Source organism: Pipistrellus kuhlii, unplaced genomic scaffold, assembly GCF_014108245.1.
Source record: "Pipistrellus kuhlii isolate mPipKuh1 unplaced genomic scaffold, mPipKuh1.p scaffold_m20_p_37, whole genome shotgun sequence".
NCBI classification, from domain to species: Eukaryota; Metazoa; Chordata; class Mammalia; order Chiroptera; family Vespertilionidae; genus Pipistrellus; species Pipistrellus kuhlii.
The window spans coordinates 5,325,862-5,346,681 of record NW_023425537.1 but is presented as its reverse complement, the minus strand read 5'-3'; the positions used below and the strand labels follow the sequence as shown (position 1 = coordinate 5,346,681).

Sequence of the window (20,820 nt, the reverse complement as noted above, 5' to 3'; positions counted from 1 at the left end):
TCTTGTGAGAGCCACATTTTTTGAACTTAGGAAACTTCTTCTAACGCCACTTCTTCCAAAGTAGACTTGCCCAGGCCGTGGTATTTTGTGGAAGAGCCACACTCAAGGGGCCAGAGAGCCACATGTGGCTCGAGAGCTGCGGTTGGCCTACCATGGCCCTAGCCGGTTTGGCTCAGTGGATAGAGCAGTGGCCTATGGACTGAAGGGTCCCAGGTTTGATTCTGGTCAAGGGCATATGTAGGAGGCATGCAGGAGGCAGCCAATCAAATGATTCTCATAATTGATTTTTCTTTTTTAAAAAAAATATATTTTATTGATTTTTAACAGAGAGGAAAGGAGAGAGATAGAGAGTTAGAAACATCGATGAGAGAGAAACATCGATCAGCTGCCTCTTGCACACCCCCTACTGGGGATGTGCCCGCAACCTTGACCAGAATCGAACCTGGAACCCTTCAGTCTACAGGCTGACGCTCTATCCACTGAGCCAAATTGGATTCGGCTCATAATTGATGTTTCTATCTCTCCCTCTCCATCCCTGAAAGCAATAATATATATATATATATTGTGTGTGTGTGTGTGTGTGTATGTGTGTGTGTATATATATACATATATATATGGCTAGTGGTTGTAATATGAAGATTAGACTGGAAAGGGGGATGAGTAGATGCAGGGGGACCTGTTAGGAGGCCATTGTAATCATCCAGATAAATTATTCTTATAGAAAGGAGAAGGGTAGGAAGAATAGTGGAAATAGATATCAGAATTCATTGAACTTAGTGACTGGAAGAAGATGGAAGTGCCACTGGTACCTATTAGGATGCTATTTGCAGTATCTCCCAAGTGGAAGGAATCAGAGACCGTTGTTTAGAAGAATGAAGAGAGCAGTACGTAGGAGGCTTCATGTTGTATTTTTTAAAAAATATATTTTTATTGATTTCAGGGAGGAAGGGAGAGGGAGATAGAAACATCAATGATAAGAGATTCATTGATCTGCGTCTTTCAAGCCCCATACTGGGGATGGAGCCCACAATCCAGGCCTGTGCCCTGACGGAGAATCGAACCGTGACCTCCTGGTTCATAGGTTGACACTCAACCACTGAGGCACACCAGAAGGGCTCAAATTGCATTTCTTCACCTCTCTGTGGAGTACATGGGTTTTGATAGGTTATTCTCTAACTTTTTGAATGTCAGGACTATTCTTGGCTGGTGAACAAATTATGAAATTGAGAAAAAGAAAAACTGAGTTTCACTCTTAACTCTGCTACTTCCTGCTGTATGGTCCTGAGCACGTTTTTTAACCTTTTGGATCTGGATCTGTGAGATGGGTTGCCTGCGCAAAACCAGGAGCCTCTCTGAGGTGCTTGGTGCGAGTGTCTTGTACTAGGAGGTGCCAACCGATACGTTTCCCCTCCTGGTGTGATGCCGCTCACGCCTCTTCAGGAGAGAAGAACAAATCTGATGCTCTTCCTGAGCGAGGCTGACTGGTGCGGGGTTAAACCTTGGCCTCATTCGTGATTAGGAGGAATGGGAGGCGAGTATGACGTTTGGAGGACTGAGTCCTGCTTAGTGATGGGGCAAACTTCATAGCCATTTTCCTGACTTCCCACACAACAGTTGGTCTGCATAATTTAGAAAAGAGAGAGCATTCCAGAATGCTCTTCGTCTTCAACTCCCATAAGCAGAGACCATTACTGTCTGTAGGCAGAGACCATTATTGTAAAAGAGTTCTCTAGGCTTCCCTGCCCCTCCCCTGAGCTCACTAGGCTCCGGCCTTTCTATTCCTTGGATACACCATGATTGTGAGTCTTAGGACATTGGTATTTGCTCTTTCTCCCCATTAGTCCTAGCTCAGATTCAGATGTCACTTTGTCAGGACTTTCCTGACCAACCTATCTAAGGTAATTCCCACGGCTACTCCATGCCAGGACCCTATTTGATTATCTGCAGAACATCTCTCAGTACCTGAAATTATCTTTTTTTTTTTTTTTTTTTTTTTTTTTTTTTGCTGTCTCCCCGTAGCCACTAGAATGCAAGTTGCATGAGAGCAAGGATCTTGTCTGTCTGATTTGGTGCTTAAAATTGTGCCTCACACAGTGGGTGCTCACATATGTGTTAAAGGGAAGAAGTGTGTATCACGAAGCACGCAGCACGTCCTTGTGACCCATGAGCAGTGACTGTCTAGCTTTGTGGGAGGCACTTTATGACTTTGCCTCCCTTTCCAGTGTTCCGCTGGACCTTCGGTCCAGTCAGTCCAGCCGGGTCACTGTATCCTGAAGAAATGCTCGTCACTATCCTGGGCATGTCCCCTGCCTGGAGTTTCCTCCTTGTCCTCTGTCTTCAAGAATGTACTCTGGCCTGGCCAGTGTGGCTCAGTGGTTGAGTGTCAACCTATAAACCAGGTGGTCATGGTTTGATTCCCAGTCAAGGCACATGCTCTGGTTGTGGGCTCGATTCCCAGGGGAGGAGGGGTATGTAGGAGGCAGCCAATTAGTGATCCTCTCTCATCATTGATGTTTCTATCTCTCCCTTTCCCTTTCTCTCTCTGAAATCAATAAAAACAATTTTTTAATGTACTCTTGTTAATTTGTTCATTCAACTATAATAACACTGTTTCCCTCACCTTCCAGGGCATTTCAAATATGACATGGGAATGTTCAACAACAGGTACATATTACTTGATCAGAAAATTTTTTTAATTATTTTTTTTAATCCAGGAAAAGAAATAGGGAGAATGTTTGAAGAAGGATGTGTAAGCTCAAGGGCCAGGACCCTGCAGCGCCTGGCACAACCAGACCTCCATAAACAATCTTCTGAATGCAGGTGGTGATTCTCTTTCCTGTATCCTCCTCCCCAAAGGAGACAGTGACCCCGGACTGGGCACGCAGAGGGAAGGAAGGGTGGGATAAAGTAAGTACAGAGACAGCTTCCTGAGTTCTAAGCTAGGAGGGCCTCTGAGAGGTGAGGGAGGTGGAGCAAATTACTTAATGAGTCTTCCTCCGGCCCCTCCCGAATTTACCAAAGAGCTTGGAGGCAGACCAAACGCCCTGAGACATTTTCTCCTTTCATTTGTTCAATCCTCTTTTACCCCCTCTCGGTTCTTTTTGTGATTATCAAAGTATTACGTGCTTCTCACTGGCAAAGTTTTGAAAAGCATCAAGAGTTAAGCAGAAGTCACCTGTAATGCTAAATTATGTCCATTAAAGTAATTGGTATATTTTTCCCAACAAAGTTCAGATTTAAATGAAAGCCGAGGTATTACCTTGTAACACTTTTGTCATCCCTCCTCAAAATGTACTTTTAAGAACTTTAAATTGGTTCAACTCTATCAGGTTGCATTAAGAAATAGGATGAACCAAACATTTGAACTGGCTCTGGAAGGCATTTCACACAGAACAGTGCAGAAAATGCCTTTTAGCTCTGGCTTAACCTTTTTTTAAAAAGTGCCAATAGAATAAGCTAAAATGGGAAAATCATTGAAGTGTGCCCACTGGGTCACCAAACTCAGCTCTCAGGCCCCTTTTCCTGGCCAGGCCACGGCTCTGCTCTATATGGGTTCTTTTTTCCTTTATTTAACGGAATGCACACTCAGTCTCCATTATCCGCTTTGTCGTTTTGGGGAAAACCCAGCTTTTTTGTATGTCTCCATTATCCTCACACCACCTACACTCACAGTTCTGACATTAGAATGTGAGGGTGTCCCCCATCAAACAATTCTCTGACCCCAGCTGAGTGTCCACATTTTAGTCCATTCTGGCACTGCCTGGAAATAGCCTCAGACTCCCCAGGTTAAGGACTCAGATGCCAGTCACAGTAGTGGGCCCCCCGGTTACCCACACCCTCTGTCTGACTTGGCTACAAACGAGATGTTCCTTTGACCCTTTCCTTGGTTTCTGCTACAGCGGCTCACAGAACTCAGGGAAGCTGGTGCCTCCATTTACCAGGTGGTTAAAGAGACAGAAGAGCAGCCCGGTGAAGAGTCGCTGAGGGGGGGGGTCTGGGGTCCCTAGCGCAGAAGCTTCTGTCCCTGTGAAGCTGGAGTGCACCATCCACCCGGCTCATGGCTGTGTTCAACCCTGGACGCTCCCCAACTCCCCCCTATTGGAATTTTTATGGGCGCTTCCTCTTGTGGGCATGATCAGTTATCTGTTTCCAGACCCTCCCCTCCAGAGAAGTTGGATGCAGCAGGCTGAAAGTTTCAACTTCTAATTACGGTTTGGTCTTTCTGGTGACCAGCCCACATTCACTACCACCGGAAGTCGCCTCAAAACAGAGCATGCTCCTCATGTTCTTATTACATGGAATGTACAGGGTTTTAGGAGTCCTGTGTCAGCGATGGAGTCAAAGACCAAATATTAGCCCTCCCCCGTTTGGCTCAGTGGATAGAGCGTCAGCCTGTGGACTGAAGGGTCCCGGGTTCAATTCCAGTCAAGGGCACCTGCCCAAGTTGTGGGCTCGGTTCCCAGTAGGGGGCATGCAGGAGGCAGCCAATCAATGATTCTCATCAATATTTCTATCTCTTCCTCTGGAATTAAAAAAAAAACACACCAAATATTAGGCAGAGGATCCTAGTGTTCTTACCACTTAGGAAACTATTATATAAGCATTTTAGGAGCTCTGTGCTAGGAACTGAGGTCAGAGACTAATATATCTTTTCTCTGTTATTTCTCATTTGTATGCGCATACATCTTTTATCCCCATAGACTGACTCAAGATTTCTCAACCTTGTTGCTATTGATATTTTGGACCAAATAATTTGTTTTGGGAGCCTGTCTTGTACATTGCAGGATTTTTTTTTTTTTTTTTTTAGCAACATCCTTGGCTTTTGCCCACTAGATGCCAGTAGCAAACCCCTCTCTTGACAAAAAATGTCTCCAGATCACTCTGGCCGGTGTGGGTCAGTGGTAGAGGATTGGCCCATGCACAGGAGGGTCTCAGGTTCGATTTCCAATCAAGGCACGTGGGAGGCAACCAATCGCTGTATCTCTCTCACATTGATGTTCTTATCTCCCCAACTCTGTCCCTTCAACTCTCTCTAAAAATCTATGGAAAAAATATCCTCCCATGAGGATAATCAAAGAAAAAAAGTCTCCAGACCTTGCCTAGTTTTCCTTGGTGGCAGAATTCACTCCACCTCCGTTGATGAGAACCACTGCAATAGTTCCTTGAAGTCAGAGGCCTTGTCTTATAAATTCTGTATCCCTAAAATTTATAGCACATAGTAAGCATTTTTGTTGTCCAAACAGTATCGTTGCCTCATGAAAATCATTGCTAATATTTGTAAGGCTCACACTCTGTACTGTTCTAAGCTCTTTACATATATTAACTCATTTAATCCTCACAACAACTCTATGAGATGGGTACTATTTTGTGCCCCTTTTAGAGTAAAAAAGCTCAAGTTCAAAGAGGTAGGTTAGTTGCTCAAGTCACGTAGCTGGGGAGTGACACCAGCATTTGCACCCTAACCAGATAGTCCAGCTGCAGAATCTGGGCTCAGCCTTCTTGCTATCTATGGCTTTTAAATACAAAGAACAAAACTCAATTTGTAAAAAAGAAAAAAAAAAGTCAGACATTCTCCATTGGTTTACAGAATTTGCATAGGCAAACACGTGGTAAAAAATAAAATTTTGACAGAAGAGAGCAAAGCATTTTGCAAAATCTCCTGAATTGTTTCAGTGGGTGCATCATAGTCTGTCAAAAGGATAGATGATAAGCTAACATAACCAATCCTTTATTGGGCATTTTGGTTGTTGCTAATATTGTATTTGAAACATCATAATCAATTGCTTATTGCATGTAAGTTATACTTCAAAAAATGTGTCAAACATGTAAGGATACAGTTTGATACATTCTGACAAAAGTGTAAACCCATGCAATCATGTAGAACAGAACATCTCACTTTTGTTCCTTTCTTTGGGGTGCTAAAGCTAGTGTCCTGGTACCAGCTGGGAGAATCAGTATGTACATTTCTCAAATCTGCATTTAGTGACATCACATTAGTAGCTCAAAATTGGCCATGGTAGGAGTGTTTACGCTACAGAAATTGATCAAGTGTCACAAACCACGGCTCTCCACCCCCCTACCCCCCACCTCCCACTTTTTTTTTTTTTTTGACCCTTTATAGTCTGCCTGCATCCCCTGCCCCAGGCCTTCACCATCCTATTGCCTGTGTAAAAAAAAATTTTTAATATATTTTTATTGATTTCCGAGAGGAAGGGAGAGGGAGAGGGAGAAATCTCATTGATGAGAGAGAATCATTGATTGGCTGCCTCCTGCATGCCCCCTATTGAGGATGGAGCCCGCAACCCAAGCACGTGCCCTTGACCGGAATTGAACCCAGGACCCTTCAATCCTTGGCTGATGCTCTATCCATTGAGCCAAATTAGCTAGGGCTAAAAAAAAAATTAAAAATAAAATATGATAATAACTTCAAAAGGTTGGAAGATAAAAATTAAAGAAATACCCTTAAAAAAACACCCTGAAAAATGGGCATTAAAATATTTTTTAAAGCTAGAGGTAGCTTAGGAGGACTAACATTTAACTAAGAAGAGTTATAGAGAAATGGAAAATTGGAGGGAAAGCCATCATTGAAGGAATAATTCAAGAAATAATCTCATGCAAGATACTGCGGGGGGGGGGGTGGTCGGGGTGAGGAGGAGTGCCAGGTGGTAGGGGGGGCCGGGGGGAGGTCAATGGGGGGGGGGAGGAGACATGTACTACTATTTATAATACTTTAATAAAATAAAAATAAAAGGCCAACAAAAGAAAGAATCTCACACCCAGCCACGGTGGCACAGTGGTTGAGCATTGACCTATGAACCAGGAGGTCATGGTTTGATTCCTGGTCGAGGCACATGCCCTGGTTGTGGGCTCGATCTCGGGGGCCGGGGGGGGTGGTGGTTGTGTGTACAGGAACTAGCCGGTCAACGATTCTCTCTCCCTCTCCCTTTTTGAAATCAATAAAAACATTTGAAAAAGAGAAATAAAAAAGAAGACATATGTAAAACTTGAGACAATAATATAAAAAAAAGGAAGCTTAATTATAGAAGACTAAATAACTTGGCTGTGAATGATGTTTATGGAGGCATAATTGTGTAAACAGAGTATATGGATGGATCGCCACTAATCCCAGCATTCCTGGGCTTTCTCCTTGCAGTCTGCAGTCCAGCCAGCAGGGGCTGGCTCTCTGTTCTAACTATTCTGGGTTTCTTTTGGTTAAACAGGAGTGGATTTAATTACATCCTATTGGAAAACAAATACATTAAGAAATTAATTGTTGAATAATGACATTTTTCTTATTGGTATTTTCCTTCCCTCCCTCCCTCCCTCCCTTTCCCTCTCTCTTTCTTTTTTTTAATCTAAGATTTATTGAGTCACCACAGAAGCCAGTTTGAGACGACCCCATCTGATATTTGCAGAGCACTTAGTTACCCCCCAGCGCTGTCACGTCTGCCTGCCTTACGCTGAGACTGGTGCTTTTATCACCTCTTCCACCTCCCATTCTGCAAAAGAGGACCTGAGTTCCTAAGAGGGTCTTGCCCAAGGTCACACGAGTCAGTGTTGGAGCAGTGTTCAGGTCTTCTTACACCCAACAATGCACATATACGTTTGTATGGATATGTATTTATTGATTGTAGAGAGAGAAAGGGGGAGAAGAGAGAGAAACATTGATGTGAGAGAGAAGCATCAATCAGTTGCCTCCTGTATGTACCCACCTGGGGACTGAACCTGAAACATAGGTATGTGCCCTCCCAGGAATTGAACCCACACCTTTTGGTGTATGGACAGTGCTCCAACCAGCTGAGCCACCTGGCCAGGGCACATTTTTATGTTTTAATTGAGGTTTTAAAAATTACCATTTTAACTGTTTTTAAGTTTATAGTTCTAGTGAATGACGTTAAGTATATTCACATTGTTGTACAACAGATCTTGAGGATATTTAAAAATGTTTAAACTTATTTTTAAAAATAATTTTTAGTTTTAAATTACAGTTGACATACAATATATTAGCTTCAGATGTACAACTCGGTGATTAGACACCCATGTAACTTACGACACTTCAATAAATCCAGGACCCATCTGGCACCATACATTACAATATTGTTGACTATTTCAGAACTTTTTCATCTTGCAAAATTGAAAACTCTATCTGTTTAACAACAATTCCCTGCCCGGCCTGTGTGGCTCAGTGGTTGAGTGTCGACCCCTGAACCAAGAGGTCACCAGTTCTGTTCTCAGTCAGGGCACATGTGGGGGTTATGGGCTTGGTCCCTGATGGGGGATGTGCAAGAGGCAGCCAATCAATGTTTCTATCTCTCTATCCTTCTCCCTTCCTCTCTCTCTGAAACCTCCCCATTTCTCCCTCACCCAGCCTCTGGCAACCACCATTCTACTTTTGTTTCTCTGAATTTGAATAGTCTGGGTACCTTATATAAGAAATCATACAGTATGTCTCTGTGATTGGCTTACTTCACTGGGCATAATGTCCTCAAGGTTCATTCATGTTGTAGCACACATGTGTCAAACACAAGGCCCGCGGGCCAAATCCATCCCGCCAGGCCTTGCAATGTGGCCCGCACCGCGCTGTCATCACTGCACTCTGCTGCATTTCCATCACAATGACAGTTTATGACTGTTCAGTAAACCATTCAGCCCGCGATTTAGGCTGGATTTTAGATTTTGGCCCCTTCTCTGATTGAGTTCGACACCCCTATTGTAGCATGTGTCAGAATTTCCTTCCATTTTAAGGCTGAATAGTAGCCCATTGTACATATGTACCACATTTTGTTTATCCATCTGTCAACAGACACAGTTGCTTCCACCTTTTGACTATTGTGAATAATACTGCTGTGAGTAGGATCCTTGAGTCCTGCTTTCAATTACTTTGGGTATATACCCACAAGTGGGATTTAAATTCTCCATCTAATTCTAAAAAAGGAGCCCCTGGTGGAGTGGTTGAATTGGTTGAACAATCAGCAACAAAAGATTGCCAGTTCGATTCCTGGTCAGAGCACATGCCTGGGTGGCTGGTTTGATCCCCAGTCAGGGAGCATATGGAAGGCAACCAACCGATTGATGTCTCTCTCTCTCTCCCTTCGTCTCTCAAAGCATGTCCTCAGGTGAGGATTTAAAAAATAATAATTCTAAAAATGGTTTGGGGCCACTGTCCCAGCACCTTCATCGATATTTTTTAAATGTTCTGAATCTTGAATGAATGAATGAATTAATGAATAAAGGGACCAGAATGGAACAGAGGAGACAATGGAAAGGAGTACCTACAGAAGTCTTTGCTGGAATAAATCTCCCCCTCTCCCCACCCTTGAGAAGTAGCTGCAAATAAACTTAAGATCCATCAGAGATGGACTGGAGTGGCCAACCCTTCTTTTCTCGTCTACACAAAGGTCTCAGAAACATCCCAAAGTTACATTCAAACAGAGTAAGCCCTCTACATATGAAAGGTCACAAAGGAGGTTAATTCATAAGACTTGGTCCATGGAAAAGGGTACAAACTCAAGATATTCTAGGCCGGTCACCTGAACTTCATAACGGACCCATTTAGGCCAGTGGTCGGCAAACTCATTAGTCCGCAGAGCCAAATAGCAACAGTACAACCATTAAAATTTGTTTTGAGAGCCAAATTTCTTAAACTTCTTCTAACGCCACTTCTTCAAAATAGACTCGTCCAGACCGTGGTATTTTGTGGAAGAGACACACTCAAGGGGCCAAAGAGCCACATGTGGCTTGCAAGCCGCAGTTTGCCGACCACGAACGTAGGCAGTGTAGTGACTGAGGCATAATATGCTGGTCACCTCCAGAATTTTTTAATTTAAATTTTTTATTGTTTAAAGCATTACATTAACCTCCTTTGTCCTCCATTGGCCTCTCCCCGGCGGCCCCGAACCCCTACCTCCAGACATTTTTATGCTAGATCTGATTTTTCTAAAGTTGGAAACATGGAAATATCTTGGTTTTTAAAAACTGAATTTAAATTTCCAAAAAGATTTTAACAGCAATGCATAGGTGGGGGGAAAAGAAAAGAAAAAGCAAGTTTGTGACGTCTGGCGTGCAGCAGTGTGAGGCACTATGGCAGTCAGTGACCTCGGGGGAGGAGGCGCGCCTGGTTGGTTTGACCAGAGCTGGGAAGAGGGTTGTGGTGATGCAGCTGCCCTGCCCTTCCGTACGCCAGAAATGTCTAATGTGGGGCCGGCAGAGTGGAAGTGGCCAAAATGAGCCAAGTTCTCCACGGTAGTAAATCAATGCTGCTCAGATCTTTCATCCACTGTGAGATTTTATTGAGCCTACTTCACAGAATCATTGTAAGATTAAACCGTCACCTATTTGTAAAGCTGTTGCATTTTTCCTTAGAAGTGGAATGCAGCCGAAACCGGTTTGGCTCAGTGGTAGAGCGTCGGTCTGCGGACTGAAAGGTCCCGGGTTCGATTCCGGTCAAGGGCATGTACCTTGGTTGCGGGCACATCCCCAGGAGGGGGTGTGCAAGAGGCAGCTGGTTGATGTTTCTCTCTCATCAACGTTTCTAGCTCTCTATCTCTCTCCCTTCTTCTCTGTAAAAAATCAATAAAATATATTAAAAAAAAAAAAAAAAGTGGAATGCAGGTGCTAACCCGGGTAATTATTTTCCACAAACAGTTCAGAGGAGTGTCGTGTGTGGAATGATGGCAGCGTCTACAGGAGGTGCTGGGCCTCAGCTCTGGCTGGGAGGAATCAAGAGGAAAGAATTCTCAGTGGATCTGCTGGCGGGGCAGGGGTGGGGGGGTGAGGAGGAGGCAGAATTCTGCTCTTTTCTGGCAGTGGTGCTGGAAGTCAGTGTGGAGTTGGGAAATACACATGGCCATAAATGGTGTGCGGCCGATCCAGACGGCGGGGCTCACCCCTCAGCTTCGTGAACTTCACACTGGAAGTTTCGACTGAAGTAAACTTCTGACCTTTCCATCCGCTCCCTTGAGTAAGTCAGGGTTTTGGAGACAATTTCTATTCCCATGTAGGAGATCTGAACTACGACTTCTATTACTTAAGAAGGCAGCATAGCTTATAATTACTGCTAATATTATAATAGTAGTATTCCTATAATTTTTTAAAAATTATTGACTTTTAAAGAGAGAAAAGGGGAGAAGGAGAGAAACATTGGTGTGAGAGCACAACATTGGTGCTACCTGCTGCACACCCGCTAGTGAGGATCCACAACCCAGGCAGGTGCCCTTGCCCTGGAATCCAATGGACAGCCTCCTGGTACACAGGAGGACACCCAACCAGCTGAGCCACACTGGCCAGGCCCTGTGATGTATCAAAGATTACAAAGACCTTTCACTTTTATTCTTGTTTTGTTTCCTGATAATTCTGTGAGATGGCTGCTATTCTCCCTTTACAGATGAGGAAACTGATGGTTTCCTGTTGTCCTTTAGGCAATGTTTAGATTCTTTCACATGTCTGACCCTTGCCTGTTCTCCAGATTCCTCTTTTACACTTTCCCCAGACTGGTCTATGTTCCAGCTATTCTGGATTTCTTTTGGTTCCTTAAATAGGTCAGATTCTTTCCGGCCATTGCGCATGCGTTTCTTCTGCCTAGACCACCTTCCCATCTCCTCTTTGGCTCGCAACCATTCATCTTCCAGGTCTTCACTTACCATTTCTTCCTGGGAGCCTCTCCTGCACATTCAGGCTACATTGGGCTCCCTGCTAATATCCTCTTGGACCACCCTGCTGGTCCCATTGCAGACTCATCACACTGAAAACTTCTTACTCAGCATTTCTTGTTCCTGCTAGATTGTCAGCTTCACCATCAGAGACCAAATCTGCCTTATTAAAAACAAAACAAAACACAAAACATTGTGTTCCGAGAGGAAAGAAGAGGGAGAGAGATAGAAACATCAACAATGAGAGAATCACTGATCCGCTGCCTCCTGCATGCCCCACATCGGGGATCAAGACCACAACGCAGGCATATGCCCTGACCAGGAATTGAACCGTGACCTTCTGGTTCACAGGTCAACGCTCAACCACTGAGCCATGCCGACTGGGCCAAATCTACCTTATTTGATAGTTTCAGTGCCCAGTCCTGTTGCTCTGAAAGCTTTGGTAACCACAGTCTGCTGTCTGGATTCCATAACCATGGAACTTGCCTTCAAGATAATGCTGAGGAGCTCTTCAGACAGGCTTCTCCTCATGAGCAGTAAACAAGTCCTTCCATTAGCGACCAAAATGCTCGCCTCCCACAGCGGACTGTGGGGTTCGAGCAGCTGTGTTTCATTTGGTAACGACCAGGACAGGCTGGTGTGCTCACCTCTCCTGGAGTCTGTGAGGCTCATTGCAGTGAGAACCTTTGTCCAGCATCCTAGATGGGTCAAGTCACAGATGACAGGAACGTTTAAAGCTGTCCATACTATTCCTACCTCAGGTCTTTCCTGGGTTTGGTGCACACTTGGTTTGGGTCCTTTACAGATGGCTGGCACATTGATTTATTTTTTATTTTTTTTAAGCATTGAGGTTCAGTCACCAAATTAATGGTGCAAGCACAGGAGTGGAAGTAACACAGCTGCTCAGGCTTGTACGGCAGACGTTCAGCAGGTAGGCAGGGCCCAGGGGGAGGAATTGGTGACCTCATTTCAGCAAGCGCAGCGAGCTGAAGTCCCTGCAGGTTGCAATCTGTGAAAAGGGGCACTTTTTCTCCCCCCAAGCCAGTTATATCTCTTCTCTCCAAAGTCTTTGTGAAAATCCATCGCCATAGAACTCCCTAAACCCAGTTACTGATGATAATAACCAAAATCTGTAGCTAAACACTCAGGCAACACCGTATATGGCTGTAAATGATCCAAATAGAGTCTCAGTTCACATCTCCGTGAGGAAGAACATTGAGTGAATTCATTACATGAGCCACTGCAACGGAGCCAGGAGCTTAAGGCCACATTCCTCGAATGTGCACTCCACAGTTTCCCATCAGGCAGAGGGACCAGTCAGGCCGGACCACTTCCACCCGCCAGTGAATCTAAACAAGACACGCGTCCCAAGGAACACATTTGCCAACTGTTACGTTGCTCTCCAGTCATCCTTGGGGATTAGCTTCATGACAGAGCCCTTAGCTCCATCCGACAAAGCGAAGTGTGCTGTGCTGGTTACAAAGGGGAATAAGCAAAGAGGCCACAGCCTAGCTTTATTATTAAAACAGTTGAATGCGTAAACTGAGTGTGAAAACGTAACTGGGAGAATATGCTCCAAACTTACCGGTTAACCATGCCTGTCTTTGGGAGGTGGCTTTATAAAAAAGGATAGTTACTTTCTATGTTTGTGTTTTTCCTTCAAACTTTGGAAAATGGAGAAATGAGGAACCTTTGTAATAATATGAACAATAAAGATTGATTTAAAAATATATATAAATAAAAATAAAAAACAAAATTTGGAAAATGAATGTGGATTACACTTGTGAACAGAAATAAAATTTGAAGTAGATTAGAGTTAGTGACAGTGTTCACGTAGACTAATGTCACTCCAGTAAAAATTTAAAAATCTATAATAAAAGCATAATATGCTAATTAGACTGGATATCCTTCCGGACGAAGCCGGGGCTGTGAGGGAAGCCGGTGCTGGCCGCTGGGGAAAGGAAGGCCTACTCTTGCACGAATTTCATGCATCAGGCCTCTAGTAAATAAAATTCTCTGCAGGGACGATCAACACATTCGTCTTTCCAATGTTCTGATTTCCACTAAAGTGTAAACCAAGAAATATTAAGGAAAAGGAAAATCATTAAATATCTTAAAAGCTAATGCCTGGGTAAAGTCTGACTATATGATCTTCTAAACGTGGAAGCATGACAATTAGCGGCAAGAACACAGGTTTTGGACACTGTCAAGCATAGGTTAACCATTGGTTCTGAATGTTACGTGCAATGTAACTTTTACCTAAATTTTCTAAGCCTGCTTTTTTATCTGTGAATTGAGTATATTGCCTATGATAGGGAACTATTTAGAAGACCAATAATAAATTAAAACACCTGACACAAAAAAGGTTCGATCAAGATCTTTAAAAATCAGTCAAAATAGGAAACAGAGAACACACTCAAACTGGGTAACTTGAGGAGGGTTTAATAAAGGGCTCTTTACAAAGACACGGGCAGAGTTCAGGGAAACCAACAAGGATGATGGAATAATCCAGAGCTAGTTAAGGAGTTGTCCTTTATATCCCTAGGTTTGAAGGGGCAGAGAGAAGGCGGTAGAAGCTAGAGGGCTGATAATAGGAGTCACAGTCTTTGGTAGAGGGACAACCATGTGACCTGGCAATGAGGAAGCCAGAACAAATTTCCTGACCGTCCTTTTCTCAGGCCTTTAGATCACCTGAGGTTGCTACTAATTGCATCAACACAACCTGAAGTGAGAGGGCCAGGGGGCTTATTAATGCCATACACCTGGGTCAGCACTCCTGGGCGCAGAGCAGGATGCAGCCGTTCTGAGGGGCAAATGGAAAGTGTCCAGCACAACCTCTCCCCCAACACAATTCACACCACTGGAGCTGTTACACACAACGCTTACATGTCTGCTGAGACGAAAACATTTTCTTTCCAGAGTTTTCTATTCTTATTTTTTTAGGGGAAAAAGAGGAGGGGAAAGAAAGAGAAGGGAGAAAGAGTGAGGAGAGAGGGCAGTGGGGAGTAGAGAGACTTTCCAGAATTTCTGATGTAAAATTGAGTTCTTTTATTAAAGCAGAATTCTTCTGTCTTTTGTGAACCTGTTTTGCTCCCCTAATTTAGAAGGAATCTTAGGATTTTTCTGTTTAGGTACTATTCAATAGGAATTCAGGTACAAGATTTTCTTAGACTCAAAAAATCAAATGGTAGTGAAACTTACAGTCCTACTGAATGATAGGAAAGTTTTTAGTTTCTTATCAAATAGATAAAATAAATAAATCAGGACATCTATTTCACATTGACATTTTTATTAACGCCAACTGTTTTTTAATTATTATTTTTTTAAAACAATAGCACAAAAATGTTTCAAGGTAGCAGTCTCACAATCTGATGACCTTCTGAAATACAGTTAAGCCACACCAAATATGAATTTCTGTTAATAACACAAAAATATTTTTAAAGAAAAATCAAAGGAAAAGAGGGGGGAAAAGAAAAGAAAAATTGTAGGGACAGAGACAGGAATGAGATGTAGTTAAAACGCATGGGTTTAGACAGGTGAGGCTTGTAAGTAGGATACACTGTTGAAAGAGTGGCACACCACAGGCATATAGTCTTGTTACTGCTTTTAACCAGTTACCACTAATAAATAGGCCCTGCAGCAGTTCCCACTGCTTCTTCCGTGCCCCGGTGAACCCGAGAAGCCAGTGCTGATACTGTCAGTAAGAGGTTTGATAGCTGGCCTCCGAGACAACTAAGACCACTTTTAGCAGAATAACTCCTTCAGAAAGGCCTGGCTGAAAACCTTTTCGTTTCTATTGTCTCGCTTATATGCCTTTCAGGGTTCTTAAAAGTAATCTTAAAAAAAGAAAGAAAAAGCAATGTATATCAGTTTCTCTTATTTAATGTGGCTATAAAAGATGTTTCCTTATTATTTCGTTACCTCTAAGAAGGACACCGGGGTGGGTGCTGGGGGTGGAACTAAGGGGAGGAGAAACCCAGACCAGGATAAGTGTGTGTTTTTTAACCTTCTTTTTCTTCTTTTTCTTTTGCCAAGGGGTCACACAGAAGGGAAGGCAAGGAGGAAAACTACAATCCTTGTTTGGATTGAGTTATGCAGGAAAATGTGTCTCCTGATCAGTCCCCATGCCAAAAACAAAAACCAAAAATCCCCAAAAACCCACTTGGAATTATGCACAGACTCTATATTATACGAGCTATCAGTCTTTCATGTTGAACCATTCCCCGCAATGGACACTACCCTTGGCTTGTAGGCTGCTTGCAGAACCCACTTCACAAATATCCTCTTCACCCAGAAGCCTCTGGTTTCCTTTGGGTAGGTTATAAAAACAGAACATCTGTCATTAACAGGAGAGTGTTAAATACTTTTTACCACTGACAAGGCTTCAGGAAGTTTCACAGTTTCATTATGCTCTATTTATTACTATCATATTTACAGTTTTATTTTTTATTCTTTTTTTTTCTTTTTTTGCTGAATTGCTGATTTTCCTTTTTCAATAGAACTTAATTCTGGAGTGTGAGCAGGAACCAGTTAACTACATTCATTGTCCAACCCCCACTGGTTTGAAAGAAGACTCCAAATTCTTGGTATATGAATCAGCTGTTGGGTAGCTCCCCCTTCTCCCGGCAGCGAAGCAGCAGAACCGCAGTGCAGCGCTCGGGGTCACACTGCGGGCGGAGAGGCCTTCCGCTGGAGGAGGTACTGGTGGATGCTCTCGGCGTCTCGCTTTAGCCACGCGGCATTCAGCAGGATGTTTTCACAACACTGCTGGATGGTGCGCTCAGCTGAAGGAGCGGGGTGACTCTCGAAGAAAGCCTGGTGTGAAACAACCCAGAATGTAGGATCATTACTAGGAACAGTAAGAGGTTAGTACCAGGTCCTGAAAAAACACCTGCTCGTCTGTAAAGGAATCATAACCTTCACTCATGACGATTTACCACTGCCATCCTCAGGCTAAAAGAAAACAAGCAGCCTCTTGGACCTGCCTACAGGAATTCTCCCCTAACCTAAGTATTATATGTTTAAAACCTAATAAAAAGTTAATAGTAAAGAGACAGAGCCTACAACCTTTCTTTTTAAGAAAAATATATTTTTTATTGATATCAGAGAGGAAGGAAGAGGGAGAGAGAGATAGAAACATCAATGATGAGAGAATCATCGATCGGTTGCCCCCTGCAGGATCCAGCCAGCAACCAGACATGTGCCCTAGACTGGAATCGAACCTGGGATCCTTCAGTCCAGAGGTGGATAATCTAGCCACTGAGCCAAACCAACTAGGGCCAACCTTTCTTTTTGTTAAATGCATTTTTATTAATTTCAGAGAGGAAGGGAAGAGAGACAGAAACATCAGTGAGAGAAAACCACTGATCAGCTGCCTCCTGCACACCCCTTATTGGGGATCAAGTCCACAAGCTGGGCATGTGCCCGGACTGGGAATTGAACCATGATCTCCTGATTCATAGGTCGATGTTCAACCACTGAGCCATACTGTCCGGGCCTTACAACCTTTCTTTAGATTTAGACTCACTGTCCAGCGGTTAGTCTAGGCTTTGGAATCAGGCTTGAAACTTGAGACTTGATCATGTACTAATCTATGACTGAGTAAACTAACTGTTCTAAGTCTGCCTTCTCATCTATGAGAAAAAATTACTCCAGAAGATTAAAGAGACAACACATATAAACAATTGTCAGAGTACTGAAGGACTCAACACATTTTGGCTGTTTCAGATAAAGATTTGTAAGGGATGATAAAACCAAGAAACTTACATTGCTGCTATACCCTAATAATTTAATACTCCAATGACTCACATTTTTTACACAATAAAGCTATTTCTAATTTTTTATAATGCTTATTGATTTAAGATTAATTTTCTAATGAAGTCTACCTGGTTTCACAGAAAACAAAACAACTCTTAAATACCAACCAGCAAAAGGATAGGGTCGTCCCATTGAACTAATAATCACTAAGAGAATGATTAATTCATCAGATTAAGTCTAGAACTTCTAGAAATCAATATCCTTATTTACATAGATGACAATACTCTGTCCCCCAATTGTCCTTTTCATGGTTGGATTCTTTTTAAAAATATATATATTTTATTGATTTTTTACAGAGAAGAAGAGAGAGGGATAGAGAGTTAGAAACATTGATGAGAGGAGAGATTCATCAATCAGCTGCTTCTTGCACACCCCCCACCGGGAATGTGCCCGCAACCAAGGTACATGCCCTTGACCGGAAACAAACCTGGGACCTTTCAGTCTGCAGGCTGATGCTCTATCCAGTAAGCCAAACCAGTTTCGGCACATGGTTGGATTCTTAGGGCCTGAGTAAGATGCTAGTCTTCCACTTATTACAGCACCACCATTTACACAAGAGAAACCTGGGAATTATCCTCAACTCTCCCTGCCCCCAATATGTTCACAACACAGAGAAGCCATTCAGTAAATATTTGTTGAATTAAAGATTAATAAAATCAGGCCTCTGGATCTCTCTCATTACTTCACCTCCTCCAAGCTACTGTATCATTCTTGCTTGGAGAGTTAGCTTCCCACCATCTTCTCTTCTCCCTTTCAAACTATTCTCTATACTGCAGACAGGCTCAAATTTTAAAAACACAAACCAGATCAAATCCTCCTTTTTTCTAAACTGATATATATGTATGTATATGTATGTGTGTGTGTGTGTGTGTGTGTGTGTGTGTGTGTGTGTGTGTTTTGGGGGGGGCACTGAGCCCGCAACACGGGTATATGCCCTGACAAGGAATAAAACCTGTGACCTCTTGGTTCCTGGGTTGACGCTCAACCACTGAGCCACACCCAGCTGGGCAAGTCACTCCTTTTATTTCAAAGGCTTTTTTTTTCAAAGCCATTCAAGGACTTTCCATTAATTTTTTTATTTTATATTTTACTGATTTTTTACCGAGAGGAAGAGAGAGGGATAGAGAGTTAGAAACATCAATGAGACAGAATTATCGATCAACTGCCTCTTGCACATCCCCACAATCAAGGTACATGCCCTTGTCCGGAATCAAACCTGGGACCTTTCAGTCCGCAGGCCGATGCTCTATCCACTGAGCCAAACGGTTTTGGCTTCATTAATTTTTAAAATATATTTTCATTGACTTTAGAGAGAGAGAGAAAGGGAGAGGGAGAGAGAGATACAAACATCAATGAGAGAGAAACATCAACACTGATTGGCTGCCTCCTGCATGCCCTGTACAGTGGGATCAAGTCTGCAACCTGGGCATGTACCCCAACCGTGAATTGAACCAGCAACCTCTTGGTGCATTGGTTAATGATCAACCACTGAGCCACACCCTGGGCAATTCTCGGGAAAATTAAAATATGGCCTACAAAGTCCTCCATGGTCTGGCCTCTACCTACCTTACAGCCTTAAATTGGCCACTGCCTCCCCCTCCAAACATTATGTGTATTTCTCCTTCAGAGTACTTATCTGAACTGTTTACATAACACAATGCACAATATTAAATGAAGGCAGAGATCAAGTCTTTCACTGTTTTCTCAAGATCTTAAATCTTAATTTTTAATAATGGCTCACAGAGTGAACCAAACATCATCTTCCAAATCCATACCAGATAAACCCCTTGCCTTCAAATGTTGAAGGTGAAAGCGACACTTAAAATACAATACTTCACAATTAAAAGCAATGGAAGTCTTAAAGGTAACATTTTCCTAATCAGTGTAGATTTCTCCCCTAAATACCAAACTTTATCACTATACTGATTATCAACGTTTTAAAAGCTAAGAGAGGAGTTCCTACATAGTCACCTACATAGGTTATTAGAAAGGGAAAAAGCTGCCTTAACCAGTTTGGCTCAGTGGATAGAGTGTCGACCTGCAAACTGAAGGGTCCCGAGTTCGATTCCGGTCAATGGCACATCCCCCAGTTGTGAGCTCAATCCCCAGAAGGGGGTGTGCAGGAGGTAAGAGAGATCAATGATTCTCCTCTGAGCATTGATGTTTCTATCTCTCTCTTCCTTTCTGAAATCAATAAAAAAAATTTTTTTAAAGGGAAAAAGCTAACATGGCTGACCTACTCTGTTCCAGCCCCACTATGATACTTAATCTAAATAATAAACTTATCATCACTCCATTTTACAGATTAAGAGACAGAATCATAGGGGTTAAAAAAGTTGCTTGAAGTCGAAAAGCTAACAGAGCAGAGCAAAGTTTTATACCCAGGTTAACTGCCTCCAAGTTCCATATTCTTTCAACCATATTTCAACTCCCTCAAAGTTGATTCCAACCCTAAATTCTTCAGGCATTAAAGAATCAACCTAAGCTATTTTTCTCTAAGCAATAAAAGGAGAACTAACATATATTACCCCTACATGCTATGATTATAGTTTGGTTAGTGTTTTTATTTACAAGGTTGAAAAGTGAAGTTAACAGTATTTTCCTTACCTTAACTTCTCCAGCCATTTTATCAACTGCAAATCCCTCAACTGATAGCTGAAAAACACACACACGATGGTTTAATAGTAAGAGGCGTGGAACCAACTTCTTTCACCCTAAAAACAAACCGTTCTGGTCTTTCCCTACTTCAGTTTATTCCAGAGGGTGCAGGATGGGTGACGGAGATGCCCTTTAATAAGTCTAATAACTAAGGAAACTCTTAAAGAGCAAAGACCATAATCTATGGGACTTGTGAATCATGGATGTCTCTCAATAACATCCATGATAAGCAAGCTACTCAAAATAAATTCTTCACATACCTTTATTAGTCTGGATATTAAGAATCCTCCCTGGTATCGATTATAAAGTTCTTCCCAGTTGTCCTTTATAAATTTCCAAGCAGCTTTTCTTCCATGTTTGCTGCCTCCAGCCACTCCACCAATTACTGATACAGTATCCTGTGGACGTACCTCTTCCTAAAAATAGAAAGAGAACTAAAAGTCTACTGTACTCTAAGCATCTAGTACCAGAAAGAGCAAATGTTGTTGAGGAACCCAAGTAATTGCATGAAGATAATGTTCCCTGTTTTAGCAATAACTGGCACCTGAAGCTTCCAACAAAGAGGACATTTAACCTAAAGATCAGCCAAGCCGATAATAAGGCATGGAATCAGGTACAAACTGGTTGCTCAAGAAATACTTGGTAGGGCTTCTACAGGGTAGAAAAGGGAAGAGAGAAAGGGAGCTTTCCAGTGTAT

At 42.8% G+C, this 20,820-nt stretch overlaps 1 protein-coding gene across 4 annotated transcripts in view; it reads right to left on the bottom strand.

Moving 5' to 3' along the window:
• Positions 1–15,654: 15,654 nt before the first annotated feature.
• The window catches only part of NPEPPS (aminopeptidase puromycin sensitive), a 62,290-nt gene continuing 57,124 nt past the window's right edge, over positions 15,655–20,820 (bottom strand). For 3 of the 4 annotated variants that reach the window (XM_036407649.1, XM_036407652.2, XM_036407650.2), the window contains 3 exons: positions 20,384–20,539; positions 20,073–20,120; positions 15,655–16,463 (listed from right to left, as the gene is read on the bottom strand). In XM_036407649.1, the coding sequence (XP_036263542.1) occupies positions 16,311–16,463; positions 20,073–20,120; positions 20,384–20,539 (357 nt within the window). In that variant the 3' untranslated portion in view covers positions 15,655–16,310. Of the gene's footprint in view, positions 16,464–20,072; positions 20,121–20,383; positions 20,540–20,820 lie in introns of those variants that run through there. The other variant, XM_036407653.2, reaches the window with a different exon arrangement.